The sequence below is a fragment of the Oncorhynchus nerka genome, linkage group LG8, assembly GCF_034236695.1.
Source record: "Oncorhynchus nerka isolate Pitt River linkage group LG8, Oner_Uvic_2.0, whole genome shotgun sequence".
Classification (NCBI taxonomy): Eukaryota; Metazoa; Chordata; class Actinopteri; order Salmoniformes; family Salmonidae; genus Oncorhynchus; species Oncorhynchus nerka.
This window is the reverse complement of record NC_088403.1, coordinates 39099568-39116086: the sequence shown is the minus strand read 5'-3', so window position 1 is coordinate 39116086 and position 16519 is coordinate 39099568. Positions and strand designations below refer to the sequence as shown.

Here is a 16519-nt window from a genome sequence, read left to right as displayed (position 1 = left end):
CTAGGCTGTCATTGAAAATAAGAATGTGTTCTTAACTGACTTGCCTAGTTAAATAAAGGTAAAATAAATAAAAAATACTCCGATTAAACTGATAGACAATAAATCCCTCCATCCAAATTAAGATGAAAACATGCACTACACTTTCTCTCGACCCGTTGAATTCCTAACCTGGTGGGGACACACAAGACCATCCACCTATTTGACAGCTCATACCGCCAAAAACATGCACAATGTGGATGTCGGTCAATGCAGGTTATTAAAGCTTGATCTGAATTAATTAAGGCCTTAGTCTTTACTGGAGATGATGTGGTCCCTGATGAGGTTAGGGTTAGGGTCAGATGATTGTCCATGATGAGGTGCCATGCATGTGTGAGATAGATAAACTTTACAGAAACGTACATATTAACCAATGGCATTTATTTATTAGCATTGGTAACACATTTTCATTTGTCAGTTAGAAATTATTTTACTTTAAAAATAAAGCATACTATTTATCGGCTGACATGAAACTATGTAGTTGAGTTGTAATCGAATATAGCAACAATACTGTCTTACAAATACATTTTAAACACCAATATAGAACATCGATACCACAGATGTAAAGAGATTTAAAGGATCACATTGAAGTTTTGATACTGAAACCAAATGCTATTTTCAAATTAATGACTGGCACAATGACAACATAAGAATACAGGCCCACATCAAGAATGTCTGTCTCTAGCGTAGTCTGTCTCCCTCTGTCTCTAAGCTGTTGTCTACTGTTGGTAATGATTCTCAGTGGTGTGAGTTGGTGGCGGGCTGCTAGGGTGTGCTTTCATGTTGCCAGGCTGTGTATGATTCTCTGTGGTGACAGGGTGCGTGTGACTCTGCATGGTTACGGGGAAGAGGAGAGGTGTAGCAATGCCTTGGCCTGGTTTCTGGAAAGCTGTTATCAAGTTCTTCATTTTCCGAAAGTATCGTTTCTCCACACCGGGAGTAGTCTAGAAAAGAGAGACAGAGGGTGAGAAAGAAAGAAAGAGGTGGAGAGAAAGGGAGATGGGGAGATAAAGAGACAGGAGGAATCAGGAATAACATCAGTGTGGTGGTGAGAGCTTGAGAAAGATAGAGAGGGTGAGAAAGAGCGAAAAAGAGAGAGACAGGAGGTCTAGTGTCTTACCTCTGCTGTCCAGGAGCCTCCACCATCCAGGGACAGCCTATATGTGTACACATAGCCTTTATACCTGCACACACACCCACACAGTAAGTTTGACCATGCACATAGCAGACAATCACAGTGTCAGTATTACTATGTGTGTGTGTGTGTGTGTGTGTGTAAAGTACTTAAGTAAAAATACTAGTTAAGTAGATTTTTGGGGTACAGAGCCTTCCCGAAAGTAATCACACCCATTTACTTTTTCCACATTTTGTTGTGTCACAGCCTGAATTTAAAATATATTAAATTGAGATTTTGTCACTGGCCTACACACAACACCCCACAACGTCAAAGTGGAATTATGCTTTTACAAATGAATTAAAAATGAAAAGCTGAAATGTCTTCAGTCAATAAGTATTCAACCCCTTTGTTATGGCAAGCTTAAATACGTTCAGGATTAAAATGCCCTTAACAAGTCACATAAAGTTGCATTGATTCCCTCTGTGTGCAATACTAGTGTTTAACATGATTTTTGAATGACTAGCTAATCTCTGTACCCCCACACATACAATGATATGTAATGTCCCTCAGTCGAGCAGTGAATTTCAAATTCAACCATAAAGACCAGGCAGGTTTTCCAATGTTTTCCAAGTGCACCTATTGGTAGATGGGTAGAAATAAAAAACAGCCATTGAATATCCCTTTGAGCATGGCAAAGTTATTCATTAAACTTTGGATGGTGTATCAATACACCCAGACACTACACAGATACAAGCATCCTTCCTAACTCAGTTGCCGGAGAGGAAGGAAACCGCTCAGGGATTTCACCATGAGGCCAATGGTGACTTTGAAACAGTTACAGAGTTTAATGGCTGTGATAGGAGAAAACGGAGGATGGATCAACAACATTGTTGTTACTCCACAATTAGGGCTGTTGCGGTAACCATATTACCGCCACACTGGCAGTCACGAGTCATGAAAGGCAGTCAAATTCCACGTGACAGTTTAGTCATGGTATTTAAGCTTCTCTAAGCTCTGAAGCTGTTGATCGTCATTAGTAGCCTACCAAACTTACTAACTGCCTGGTACTCAGCACTCTATTGTCCCTCTAATAACTCTGACAGCAATGCAAATGTATTCAAAAATCAAATCAAACACTTCATGTTTTGCAACATTTCAATAGGCTATGCAATTGCGCAAGAAAACAAGAGTGATGGCCTCCACAAAAAATAGGAGGATCAGCTTTCTATAGGCTAAGCCTACTCTATATATTTCTCAACTTTCCTAATATTAAGCACATTGCATATATTTTCAACAGGAGTATAGCCTACATGGGTGGCATGAAAATAAACCACAGGGAAAAGTCCACCATTCACTATTTAAGTACATAGTGTTCTGATACAGGTGCATGATAATGGTCTATTCTAAATCAAAACTAATTTCACACATATATTATTTAGTATATGTAAAGACAAGATTAAATCAAGAATAGGCGGATGGTGGACAATACTAGCCTATGAATGATATATTATCACTTGTGAATGATGCCCAGCATAAGAAACAATGCCTTTTTTTTGCAACTTTTTCGAATCATAGTCTCATACCTCATGTAGCCTACCCCATAGGCCTATATGTTTTAATAAGGTTTGTATCACAACTAAAGTAGCCAAATAAAATTAGGCACATTAATCTGCTTTACAAGGGGTGTAGAGCCTAAGCAGCGTGTGAATTTCAAGTTTGGGGAAGATAATTGTCAACATAAAAATGCACCTTTATAATAAAAGCATTACATGCATAATTGTATTTGCTGTCACCTTTGATAATGTTTTTTCTTGGAATTGCATAAGGACAGGTGCAGTTGTGTCCCCGATGTGTCTGTCTTCACTTGTAGCACGTGAAATATACACAATCACATGATGGAGCGTGCAGCACCCAGGGAGACGTGCCTAATGGCCTCTTGCCGCAAAAGTCCTGGATTATTTTTAGGGTACATTATTGCCACACAAAGGGGATGCCACTGTGAAATTCTAGGCATTATCAAGTGCTTGTCAAATGACTGATGTCGTGTGTACAGTCTGTGCAAAAAAAACAAAGCAGAGCTCATGCCTTTCAAGCTACTTTTTTCAAATCATCATTCATCTTCTGCACATCTACCATTCCAGTGTGTAATTGCTATATTGTAATTACTTCGCCACCATGGCCTATTTATTGCCTTTAACTCCCTTATCTTATCTCATTTGCACTCACTGTATATAACTTTTTGTTTTCTTTTGTTCTACTATATTATTGACTGTGTTTTGTTTATTCCATGTGTAACTCTGTTGTTTTATGTGTCGAATTGCTATGCTTTCTCTTGGCTAGGTCGCAGTTGCAAATGAGAACTTGTTTTCAACTAACCTACCTGGTGAAATAAATAATTTTTTAACAATGCAGCCTTTCAATGTATTAAAAATCTAAACATATTAGCTCAACATTTGTAGAACAACTAAAGTTACATTAATAACTCTAAATTAAGCATATAGGAGTACCCATTTCTTTGTTAACCACTCAATACAGCATGTGTACACTCCTTCAAATCATTTGGAGAAAATATCCTTTCTATTTTATTCAGCATTGTTCAATTGTATTCTTCATAGTATAAAATAATGCCATGTCATGCTAAGATAATCTTGTCTGCTAAATGAACTAGTGTAGCCCACAGCCATTTGACATAGCTAAATCAGGACCTAACATAAGGACAACTCAGAGTATGCTATTCTGTTCTTCTGAAATAGACTACATGTTCTTCATATCATGCTTCTTTAGACCTGTCTAAAATAAATAATGGATTTATTGTGAAGGTGTAGGCTATATTACATGGATTTATTAGACTTTTTAAAATGTAGATGTTCCAAAAGTCTGCATCAGTGGCTTGTTTGGAAGCCAGGAGATGCTAAAAGTGTTAATTAACGGTCAATTACCGTGAGATCGACAGTTATTTGCTTGACAATCACCGACTGACAAAATGTTGTGACCACCAGAGCCCTATCCACAATACTAACCTATTTGCCAGAGTGAAAAGAATGAAGCCTGTACAGAATAAAAAATATTCCAAAACCTGCATCCTATTTGCAAACAAGGCAATAAAGTAATACCACAAAAAAAATGTGGCAAAGCAATTCACTTTTTGTCCTGAATACAAAGTATTTTGTTTGAGGCAAATCAAAAACAAGACATTACTGCGTACCACTCTCCATATTTTCATGCATAGTGGTGACTGCATCATGTTATAGGTATGCTTGTAATTGTTAAGGACTGAGGAGATTTTTAGGATAAAAAAAAACGGAATGGAAGCAAACTGCCTTCCAGTTTGCTTTCCACCAGACACTGGGAGATGAATTCACCTTTCAGCAGGACCATAATCTAAAACACAAGGCCAAATCTACACTGGAGTTGTTTACCAAGAAGACTGTGAATCTTCCTGAGAGGCTGAGTTACAGTTTTGACTTACATCTGCTTGAAAATCTATAGCAAGACCTGAAAATGGTTGTCTAGCAATGATCAACAACTAACTTGAAAGAGCTTGAAGAATTTTGAAGAGAATAATGGGCAAATGTTGCACAATCAAGGTGTGGAAAGCTCTTAGAGACTTTTACCAGACACTCTTATCCAGAACGACCTACAGTAGTGAGTGCATACATTTCCATACTGGTCCCCCGTGGGAATCACATGTTTTCACTTTGTCATTATGGGGTATTGTGTGTAAATGAGTGAGATACAATTATTTGTTTTATCCATTTTGAATTCAGACTAACAACAAAATGTGGAATAAGTCAAGGGGTATGAATACTTTCCGAAGGCACTGTATCTGCACTGTCCTATTTATATTTTTTACTACTTTTACAAACTATATTCTGAAAGAATTACTTTTTACTCCATACATTTTCCCTGACCCATACATTTTCCCTGACACCAAAAAGTATTTGTAAATTTTAGAATGCTTAGGCAGGATATAATTATGGTCCAATTCACGCATTTACTGTATATGAGGTGTTGTCATCCCTACTGCTTCTGATCTGGAGGAGTTTGTAAATTAAATTTGAGTGTTGAAGTGTTAAATGTACAAAATGCTGTCGGTTTGCTTAATATAAGTAATTTGATATATAGCATTTACTTTTACTTTTAAGTAAAACACTTTACCTCCACTGTACTTAAGTACATTTACAAACAGATACTTTGACTTTAACTCAAATAGTATTTTACTGGGTAACTTTTACTTTTACTTGAGTCATTTTCTATTAAGGCATCTTAACTTTACTCAAGTATGAAAATTTAGTACTTTTTCCACCGCTGCATCCTGTATCAAAAGGTTGGCTGGTCCTCACTGAAGTCCTATAGATCACTTCATTACTCCCTTTTTGTTACAAAGCTCTACTACACAAGCTTCCAACTGACCTAACTTGCTAGTATTAAAGTATGAGTTACTAAACCCGCTTGCAGGGTTGGTTAACTTCTGGTCTCGACCAATTTAGGTAAATCCTCCTTTAGTTTTAGTGCCCCCCATTGTTGGAATAAATTGCTAAATTACTTGCACCTTGATTCCCTGGTGCCGCCAAGGCAGTTTAGGACTCTGGTGTTAAATTCATTCCTTGAGGATTGCAGTTGTTTATTTTTTGGAAAAAAAACAAGAAAATCAGTTTTGCTTAATATTAAGGAATATAGCATTTTTACTTTTTACTTTTACTCAAGTACTCACGTAGTACTTTTCTCACCACTGTACTTAATTATATTTAAAACCAAATACTTTTACACTTTTACTCAAGTATTATTTTAATGGGGTAACTACTTTTTGTTGAGTCAATTTCTATTAAGGTGTCTTTTATTTTACTCAAGTGTGACAATTTAGTACATTTTCCACCACTGTGTGTGTAAGATACTCACAGCACACAGAGGCAGTAGAGCCCAGCTAGACTCTCACTGTTGCGTATCAGGTAGCTGCCGTCCCGTCCTGCTGTCCACAGCCTCATCTCCCCCTCCTCTCTGCTGATGGCTCCGTGGTACATGGCTAGTTTTTCCTGTTCCATGGCTGTGGACCACTCCACACTACTATACTGCTAACACTATCCTCTCAATAGAGTTGACTTTCAGCCTCCTAACCAAGCTCAGAACACCAGCTGACACCTCTCTTTCTGTAATGTCTGTAATGTGTGGATGCTGGCAGATCTCAGTTTCCTCTTATCTGAGTGCAGGCAAGCCAAGTATCTAACCTCTCACCTCACTCTCTCTCTCTCTCTCTCTCTCTCCATTGCTCTCTCTTTCCCTCTCTCTCTTTCTCTCTCTCACACATTTAATTTCCGTGGTAGGTTTGCAGCTCTCTCAGGAAGTTAAGTCATACTGAGAGGAAGCAACATCAAAAGCCTCAAACTGAATATTTCCACAACAATAGAGATAAAGAACAGGGGAAAAGATCAGTTTGACACTTCTGAATGAAAAAACTGATGATGCACTGCGCAGAGGAGTGTTGCCTGCTTAACCGTCTCCGTGCAAAACATCTTTAAGGGGAAAGCAGACCGCACCAACAATTATTAGCAGTGGGTTGCCACAGGGAAATTAATATGAAATCCCGGCCAATGTTTTTTGGTCAGAGGTGATAGACAGACACCAGCATTGGTCGGCACGGTATGCTTTCACCATTACTGACATGGTACAGCTCTAAAACATCATTAGTAACATCAAACATGTCTATAAAACATCCTTAGTAGTATCACACACACATCTAAAACATCACTACTAGAATCACATACAGCTCTAAAACACATTAACATAACACACACCTCCACAACATTATAAATGAATTAGAATTAGAATTATAAATGATGATATAATCAAATATATTTAATGTGCATTGATCCTGTTTGGGACAGGTGTTGGCAAGCTCCTGCTTCATTAATACATGTGTTTTGGTCCTGCTCTTCTCTACATAACTATTTGTCTGCCATCTTTGATACCATATCTAAAGTATTACAAGTGCCTTTTGCTCCTACTGCCATAACATGATTATTTGGGATAATACCTGATACTATAACACTACCAAAATACATATCTGACTTTGTAGCCTTTGTGAGTTTGTTGGCAAGAAGTTTGATTTTACTTCTGTGGAAATCTCCCTCTCATTTTGTATGGATTAAAGATGTCTTACACTTTATTAAATTGGAGAAGATAAAATATACACTACAGGATTCTTCTGACAAATTCTACCAAATGTGGCAACGTTTCTTTACCTACTGTATGTAGAGACACTGCAATTTCCCTCTACTTTACAGTAAACTGCCTACCTAAGCTTTGTATTTAATTGATCTACCTGTGAGTGTTTAATATTAGCCTGTCCTATTATAATTTTTCTATTTGTTTTGAAGACTAGCCATGTTTTTTTGTGCACTTTGTTGTTTCTAAAGTATGTTTTGTTATAAAAGTAATTACTTAAGTATTTTATATTTTCGTATGGGCATATACATTCCTAGCTCATTCAAAAAACTTGTTGCTATGTTATTTCAAATGTATAAAACCACATGTGCAATGTACTGTATTTCAAGCATTGTTTACTGTAACTGTGAAAGAAAATACCATATATACAGTGCCTTGCGAAAGTATTTGGCCCCCTTGAACTTTGCAACCTTTTGCCACATTTCAGGCTTCAAACATAAAGATATAAAACTGTATTTTTTTGTGAAGAATCAACAACAAGTGGGACACAATCATGAAGTGGAACGACATTTATTGGATATTTCAAACTTTTTTAACAAATAAAAAACTGAAAAATTGGGCATGCAAAATTATTCAGCCCCTTTACTTTCAGTGCAGCAAACTCTCTCCAAAAGTTCAGTGAGGATCTCTGAATGATCCAATGTTGACCTAAATGACTAATGATGATAAATACAATCCACCTGTGTGTAATCAAGTCTCCGTATAAATGCACCTGCACTCTGATAGTCTCAGAGGTCCGTTAAAAGCGCATAGAGCATCATGAAGAACAAGGAAACACACCAGGCAGGTCCGAGATACTGTTGTGAAGAAGTTTAAAGCCGGATTTGGATACAAAAAGATTTCCCAAGCTTTAAACATCCCAAGGAGCACTGTGCAAGCGATAATATTGAAATGGAAGGAGTATCAGACCACTGCAAATCTACCAAGACCTGGCCGTCCCTCTAAACTTTCAGCTCATACAAGGAGAAGACTGATTAGAGATGCAGCCAAGAGGCCCATGATCACTCTGGATGAACTGCAGAGATCTACAGCTGAGGTGGGAGACTCTGTCCATAGGACAACAATCAGTCGTATATTGCACAAATCTGGCCTTTATGGAAGAGTGGCAAGAAGAAAGCCATTTCTTAAAGATATCCATAAAAAGTGTCATTTAAAGTTTGCCACAAGCCACCTGGGAGACACACCAAACATGTGGAAGAAGGTGCTCTGGTCAGATGAAACCAAAATTGAACTTTTTGGCAACAATGCAAAACGTTATGTTTGGCGTAAAAGCAACACAGCTCATCACCCTGAACACACCATCCCCACTGTCAAACATGGTGGTGGCAGCATCATGGTTTGGGCCTGCTTTTCTTCAGCAGGGACAGGGAAGATGGTTAAAATTGATGGGAAGATGGATGGAGCCAAATACAGGACCATTCTGGAAGAAAACCTGATGGAGTCTGCAAAAGACCTGAGACTGGGACGGAGATTTGTCTTCCAACAAGACAATGATCCAAAACATAAAGCAAAATCTACAATGGAATGGTTCAAAAATAAACATATCCAGGTGTTAGAATGGCCAAGTCAAAGTCCAGACCTGAATCCAATCGAGAATCTGTGGAAAGAACTGAAAACTGCTGTTCACAAATGCTCTCCATCCAACCTCACTGAGCTCGAGCTGTTTTGCAAGGAGGAATGGGAAAAAATGTCAGTCTCTCGATGTGCAAAACTGATAGAGACATACCCCAAGCGACTTACAGCTGTAATCGCAGCAAAAGGTGGCGCTGCAAAGTATTAACTTAAGGGGGCTGAATAATTTTGCATGCCCAATTTTTCAGTTTTTGATTTGTTAAAAAAGTTTGAAATATCCAATAAATGTCGTTCCACTTCATGATTGTGTCCCACTTGTTGTTGATTCTTCACAAAAAAATACAGTTTTATATCTTTATGTTTGAAGCCTGAAATGTGGCAAAAGGTCGCAAAGTTCAAGGGGGCCGAATACTTTCGGCACTGTATATACTATTTTTATTGGTATTTTCTTTCACAGTTACAGTATATATATATATATATATATATATATATATGGGCTATTACAGGGAAGTATTGAGTAGAATGGAGTATTGTTTATACATATTTATTTATTTATTGACAATTGTCTCTTTTATATAAACACAAACATATGCAATATACAAAATGACAAAACAGACACATTTATCAACATAGAGGTCTCCCATCAATACTATGAACCGACCAAGGGAAACCAGAACATCTAATTTCAGGGAGCTTCTGTAAATTGTTCCACATTAAGGGCCCAAATAAACTTTCAAGCAGCTTTACCCAACTATGTGGAGACCGAAGTGTTATCCAAGCCTGAGACCGGGTTTGGTAATTTGTAAGTCTAAATTGAATTAATGATGTAGTATGGGATAATACAAGGTAAATGGGTAATACAGGGTAGTATGGGGAATTACAGATTAGAATGAGGTAATACAGGGTGCTATGGGGTAATATGGGATAGTACAATGCTCTACTTTCCGGCTACCCGGATAAAGCACTAAATAAACTTCAGTTAGTGCTAAATACAGCTGCTAGAATCCTGACTAGAACCAAAATGTTTTATCATATTACTCCAGTGCTAGCCTCCCTACACTGGTTTCCTGTCAAAGCAAGGGCTGATTTCAAGGTTTTACTGCTAACCTACAAAGCATTACATGGGCTTGCTCCTACCTATCTCTCTGATTTGGTCCTGCCGTACATACCTACACGTACGCTACGGTCACAAGACGCAGGCCTCCTAATTGTCCCTAGAATTTTTAAGCAAACAGCTGGAGGCAGGGCTTTCTCCTATAGAGCTCCATTGTTATGGAACGGTCTGCCTACCCATGTCAGAGACGCAAACTCGGTCTCAACCTTTAAGTCTTTACTGAAGACTCATCTCTTCAGTGGGTCATATGATTGAGTGTAGTCTGGCCCAGGAGTGGGAAGGTGAATGGAAAGGCTCTTGAGCAAGGAACCGCCCTTACTGTCTCTGCCTGGCCGGTTCCCCTCTTTCCACTGGGATTCTCTGCCTCTAAACCCTAATTACAGGGGCTGAGTCACTGGCTTACTGGGGCTCTCTCATGCCGTCCCTGGAGGGTCATCCTGTCTGGGTTGGCGCCCCCCCTTGGGTTGTGCCATGGCAGAGATCTTTGTGGGCTATACTCAGCCTTGTCTCAGGATGGTAAGTTGGTGGTTGAAGATATCCCTCTAGTGGTGTGGGGGCTGTGCTTTGGCAAAGTGGGTGGGGTTATATCCTTCCTGTTTGGCCCTGTCCGGGGTGTCCTCGGATGGGGCCACAGTGTCTCCTGACCCCTCCTGTCTCAGCCTCCAGTATTTATGCTGCAGTGGTTTATGTGTCGGGGTGCTAGGGTCAGTTTGTTATATCTGGAATACTTCTCCTGTCCTATTCAGTGTCCTGTGTGGATCTAAGTGTGCGTTCTCTAATTCTCTCCTTCTCTCTTTCTTTCTCTCTCTCGGAGGACCTGAGCCCTAGGACCATGCCCCAGGACTACCTGACATGATGACTCCTTGCTGTCCCCAGTCCACCTGGCCGTGCTGCTGCTCCAGTTTCAACTGTTCTGCCTTATTATTATTCGACCATGCTGGTCATTTATGAACATTTGAACATCATGTTCTGTTTTAATCTCCACCCGGCACAGCCAGAAGAGGACTGGCCACCCCACACAGCCTGGTTCCTCTCTAGGTTTCTTCCTAGGTTTTGGCCTTTCTAGGGAGTTTTTCCTAGCCACCGTGCTTCTACACCTGCATTGCTTGCTTTATGGGGTTTTAGGCTGGGTTTCTGTACAGCACTTTGAGATATCAGCTGATGTACGAAGGGCTATATAAATAAATTTGATTTGATTTTGATTTGATTACAGTGTTGTATGGGGTAATATTGGGCAATATAGGGTAGTGTGGGATAATACAGAGTGGTGTGGGGTAATACACTGAAATACAGGCTAGTATGGGGTAAAACAAGGTGGTATGGTTTAATAAATCAAATTGTATTTGTCACATGCGCCGAAAACAACAGGTTTTCACCTTACAGTGAAACGCTTACTTTACAAGCCCTTAACCAACAATGCTTAAAGAATTTAAGATAAAAATAAAAAATAAAATAAGTGTTAAGTAAAAAAGAGAAAATAGAAAATGAAAGTAACAAATTATTAAACAGCAGCAGTAAAATAACAAGCGAGGATATATATAGGGGGTACCGGTACAGAGTCAATGTGCTTGGGCACCGGTTAGTTGAGGTAATTGGGGTAATATGTACATGTAGGTAGAGTTAAAGTGACTATGCATAGATTATTAACAGAGAGTAGCAGCAGCGTAAAAGAGGTGTCTGTGTGGCCCTTTGATTAGCTGTTCAGGAGTCTTAATGGCTTGGGGGTAGAAGCTGTTAAGAAGTCTCTTGGATCTCGACTTGGCGCTCCGGTTCCGCTTGCCATGCGGTAGCAGAGAGAACAGTCTATGACTAGAGTGTCTGGAGTCTTTGACACATTTTAGGGCCTTCCTGTGACAGCGCCTGACACAGAGGTCCTGGATGGCAGGAACTTGGCCCAAGTGATGTACTGGGCCATATGCACTACTCCCTGTAGTGCCTTGCGGTCGGAGGCAGAGCAGTTGCCATATACCAGGCAGTGATGCTCTTGATGGTGCAGCTGTAGAAACTTTTGAAGATCTGAGGACCCATGACAAATCTTTTCAGTCTCCTGAGGGGAAATAGGCTTTGCGTGCCCTCTTCATGACTGTCTTAGTGTGTTTGGACAATGATAGTTTGTTGGTGATGTGGACACCAAGGAACTTGAAGGTCTCAACCTGTTCCCCTACAGCCCCAATCATCTCCTTTGTCTTGAACATGTTGAGGGAGGGGTTGTTGTCCTGGCACCACACAACAAGGTCTCTGACCTCCTCCCTATAGGCTGTCTCATCGTTGTCGGTGATCAGGCCTACCACTGTTGCGTCATCGGCATACTTGATGATGGTGTTGGAGTTGTGCATATAGCCATCCAGTCATGAGTGAACAGGGAGTACAGGAGGGGATGAGTATGCACCCCTGAGGGGCCCCTGTGTTGAGGATCAGCGTGGCGGATGTGTTGTTCCCTACCCTCACCACCTGGGGGTGGCCTGTCAGGAAGTCCAGGATCCAGTTGCAGAGGGAGGTGTTTAGTCCCAGGGTCCTTAGCTTAGTGATTAGCTTGAACGCTGAGCTGTAGTCAGTGAATAGCATTATCACATAGGGGTTCCTTTTGTCCTTGTGGGAAAGGGCAGTGTTGAGTGCAATAGAGATTGCATCATCTGTGGATCTGTTGGGGCGGTATGCAAATTGGAGCGAGTCTAGGGTTTCTGGGATAATGGTCACTAATACATATTTTCACCAGCCTTTCAAAGCACTTCATAGCTACAGACGTGAGTGCTATTTAGGCAGGTTACCTTAGGGTTTGTGTGCACAGGGACTATGGTGATCTGCTTGAAATATGTTGGTATTACAGACTTGGTCAGGGACAGGTTGAAAATGTCAGTGAAGACATTTGCCAGTTGGTCAGCGGATGCTCGGAATACACGTCCTGGTAATCTGTCTGGCCCTGCGGCCTTGTGAATGCTGACCTAGTCTAATGGTTGCAAGCCCGGTCATATCCAACGAGCGTCGGAGCCGGTGTATAGTACGATTCAATCTTAGTCCTGTATTGATGGTTCGTCTGACAGCATAGCAGGATTTCTTATAAGCTTCCGGGTTAGAGTCCCGCTCCTTGAAAGCGGCAGCTCTACCCTTTAGCTCAGTGCTGATGTTGCCTGTAATCCATGGCTTCTGATTGAGGTATGTACGTACGGTCACTGTGGGGATGAAGTCATCGATACACTTATTGATGAAGCCAGTGACTGATGTGGTGTATTCCTCAATGCCATCGGAAGAATCCCGGAACATATTCCAGTCTGTACTAGCAAAACAGTCATGTAGCTTAGCATCTGCTTCATCTGACCACTTTCTTATTGACAGAGTCACTGGTGCTTCTTGCTTTAGTTTTTGCTTGTAAGCAGGAGGATAGCATTATGGTCAGCTTTGTACGCGTCTCTATGTGTGGAGTAAAGGTGGTCCAGAGTTTTTTTCCCCTCTGGTTGCACATTTAACATGCTGATAGAAATTAGGTAAAATTGATTTGAGTTTTCTTGCATTAAAGTCCCCAGCCACTAGGAGCGCCGCCTATGGATGAGCCTTTTCCTGTTTGCTTATGGCCGTATACAACTCATTGAGTTCTGTCTTAGTGCCAGCATCGGTTTGCTGTGGACAGCTACCAAAAATATAGACTCTTTTGGGAAATAGTGTGGTCTACAGCTTATCATGAAATACTCTACCTCAGGTGAGCAAAGATTTTGTGCACCCCCTGTTGTTTACAAATATGCATATGCCTCCTCCCCTTGTCTTACCAGAGGCCTCTGTTCTATCCTGCCAAATAAGCTTAAAACCCGCCAGCCTTATGTTAATCATGTCATTGTTCAGCCACGACTCGGTGAAACGTAACATATTTCAGTTTTTTGTGTCTCGTTGGTAGGATATACGTACTTGTATGTCATCTATTTCATCTTTCATCTTTTCCTCCTGTGAATGATGGGGATGAGGGCCTTGTCGGGTGTCTGGAGTAAATCCTTCCCATCCGACTCATTGAAGAGGAAGAATTCCTCCAGTACGGGGTGAGTAATTGCTGCCCTGAAATCAAGAAGCTCTTTTCGGTCATGAGACAAGGTGTCAGAAACATTATAACAAAATAAGTTACAAATAACGTGAAAAAACATACACAATAACACAATCTCCTCAGCCATCTGCTTTGGCGCCATTGACCATAACACAGGCTAGTGTGGGGTAATAAAGGCTAGTGTGGGGTAATACAGGGTGGTATGGCATAATACAGGGTAGTATGGTGTAATACAAGGTTTTATAGGGTAATGTCAGTAAATACATGGGAGGGTGTAGTACTATTTATTTATTCATGGGAGCTCAATTGAGACCAAGGTATCATTTACAATGGTGCACTGAGTACAAACAACGAAGAAAATGAACATTTCAAATAAAACAAAGAATAATAATTTTAAAAACTACTACAAGGTACAATTACAATACTACAATTTCAACAAATTAACCATTACAATCAATCAAAACAACTGCAATCCTCAATTAATTTAACACCAGAGTCCCAAACTGCCCTTGGGTCACCAGGGAATCAGGATGCAATGAATTTTGCAGTTTATTCCAACAATGGGGGGGGGCTCTAAAACTAAAGGAGGATTCACCTCAGGAGTTATATGTTCTCATACTTTTATACTTTAGCAACGAAGTTAGGTAAGTTGGAAGACTGTGTAGTATAGATTTGTAAATAAAAAGGGAGTAATGAAGTGATCTAGAGGGACTTCAATGAGGACCAGCCAACCATACCTTAATAGAAAATGACTAAGTAAGAGTAAAAGTTACCCAGTAAAATAATACTTGAGTAAAAGTCTAAAAGTATCTGTTTTTAAATGTACTTAAGTACAGCGGTGGTAAAGTACTCAATTGTCACACTTAAAAGTAGAACTAAATTCTATATATTAAGCAAACCAGACGGTGTGATATAAGGACAGACAAGGGCACACTCCAACACTCAGACATACAAACTTAGTATTTGTGTTTAGTGAGTCTGTCAGATAAGAGGCAGTGGAGATGACAACACCTTATATTGATAGGTGCGTGAATTTGACCATAATTCTATCCTGCCTGAGCATTCTAAATGTAAGTACTTTTTGGTGTCAAGGAACATGTATGGGAGTAAAAATTACATATTTTCTTTAGGAATGTAGTAGAGTAAAAGTAAAAGTAGTAAAGAATAGAAGTAAAGTAAAGCACAGATACCCCCAATAGCTACTTAAAACTTCGTATGGCTGCAGGGGCTGAATAAGGTGCCTAAAGTAAACGGCCTGCTCCTCAGTGTCAGTTGCTAATATATGCATATTATTGTTAGTATTGGATGGAAAACACTCTAAAGTTTCTAAAACAGTTTGAATGATGTCTGTGACTATAACAGAACTCATATGGCAGGCAAAATCCTGAGTTGAAATCAAAACAGGAAGTGAAAAATCTGAGCTTTGTATGTATTCACCAGAGTCCCCAATGAAATCCCCTTGAGATATTAATGACGTTGCACTGTCTAGGGGTTCCACTAGATATCAACCATCAATAGAAATTGTAATGAGACTTCTATGGTGTTGTGGGAGTGAATGATAGCAGAATGTATCAGGTGTCCATCAAGCAGCCAATTTCTGATCATGCTTATACCTCATGGTACCCACTTGCGTTCCATTGCCCATGAAGACAAGAATACTCCGGTTGGAACTTTATTGAAGCTATATGTTAAAAACATCCTAATGATTGATTCTGTACTTCGTTTGAAATGTTTCTTCGACTTGTATAACTTTTTGAAGTTTTTGTCCAATGTAACGCTGACCAGAATGAGCGTTTGGATATGTATACCAAACGCGCTAACAAAAGAAGGTATTTGGATATAAATAACGGATATTATCGAACAAAACAAACATTTATTGTGGACCTGGGATTCCTGGAGTGCTTTCTGATGTAGATCATCAAAGGTAAAGAAATATTTATCATGTAATTTCTTGTTTATGTTGACGCCATTGTTGCGGCTGTGGTGATTTTTACTTCTGAGCGCCGTCTCAGATTATTGCATGGGTTTCTTTTTCCGTAAAGATTTTTTGAAATCTGACACAGCGGTTGCATTAAGGAGAGGTATACTTCCATGTTGTCACGATCGTCGTAGGAAGCGGACCAAAGCGCAGCGTGGTGTGAATGCATCATTTAATAGATGACAAAAACACGAAGTAAACTGTACAAAAACAATAAATAAATAACGACCGTGACGCTATCAGAAGAACTGTGCTGACACAAGCAACTAACATAGACAATCACCCACAAACCACAATGACAAAACAGGCTACCTAAATATGGTTCCCAATCAGAGACAACGACTAACACCTGCCTCTGATTGAGAACCATATCAGGCCAAACACAGAAACAGACAAACTAGACATCCAACATAGAATGCCCACCCAGCTCACGTCCTGACCAACACTAAAACA

General features: G+C 40.0%; 1 protein-coding gene across 1 annotated transcript; it reads right to left on the bottom strand.

The window, feature by feature from the left end:
- Window positions 1-400: 400 nt before the first annotated feature.
- sh2d1ab (SH2 domain containing 1A duplicate b) lies at window positions 401-6362 on the bottom strand. Its single transcript, XM_029666336.1, has 3 exons — window positions 6053-6362; window positions 1157-1220; window positions 401-980 (listed from the first exon to the last, which is right to left on the bottom strand). The coding sequence occupies exons 1-3, from the start codon at window positions 6193-6195 to the stop codon at window positions 756-758; spliced, it is 432 nt and encodes a 143-aa protein (XP_029522196.1). The 5' UTR covers window positions 6196-6362; the 3' UTR covers window positions 401-755.
- Between the last annotated feature and the right edge of the window lie 10157 nt (window positions 6363-16519).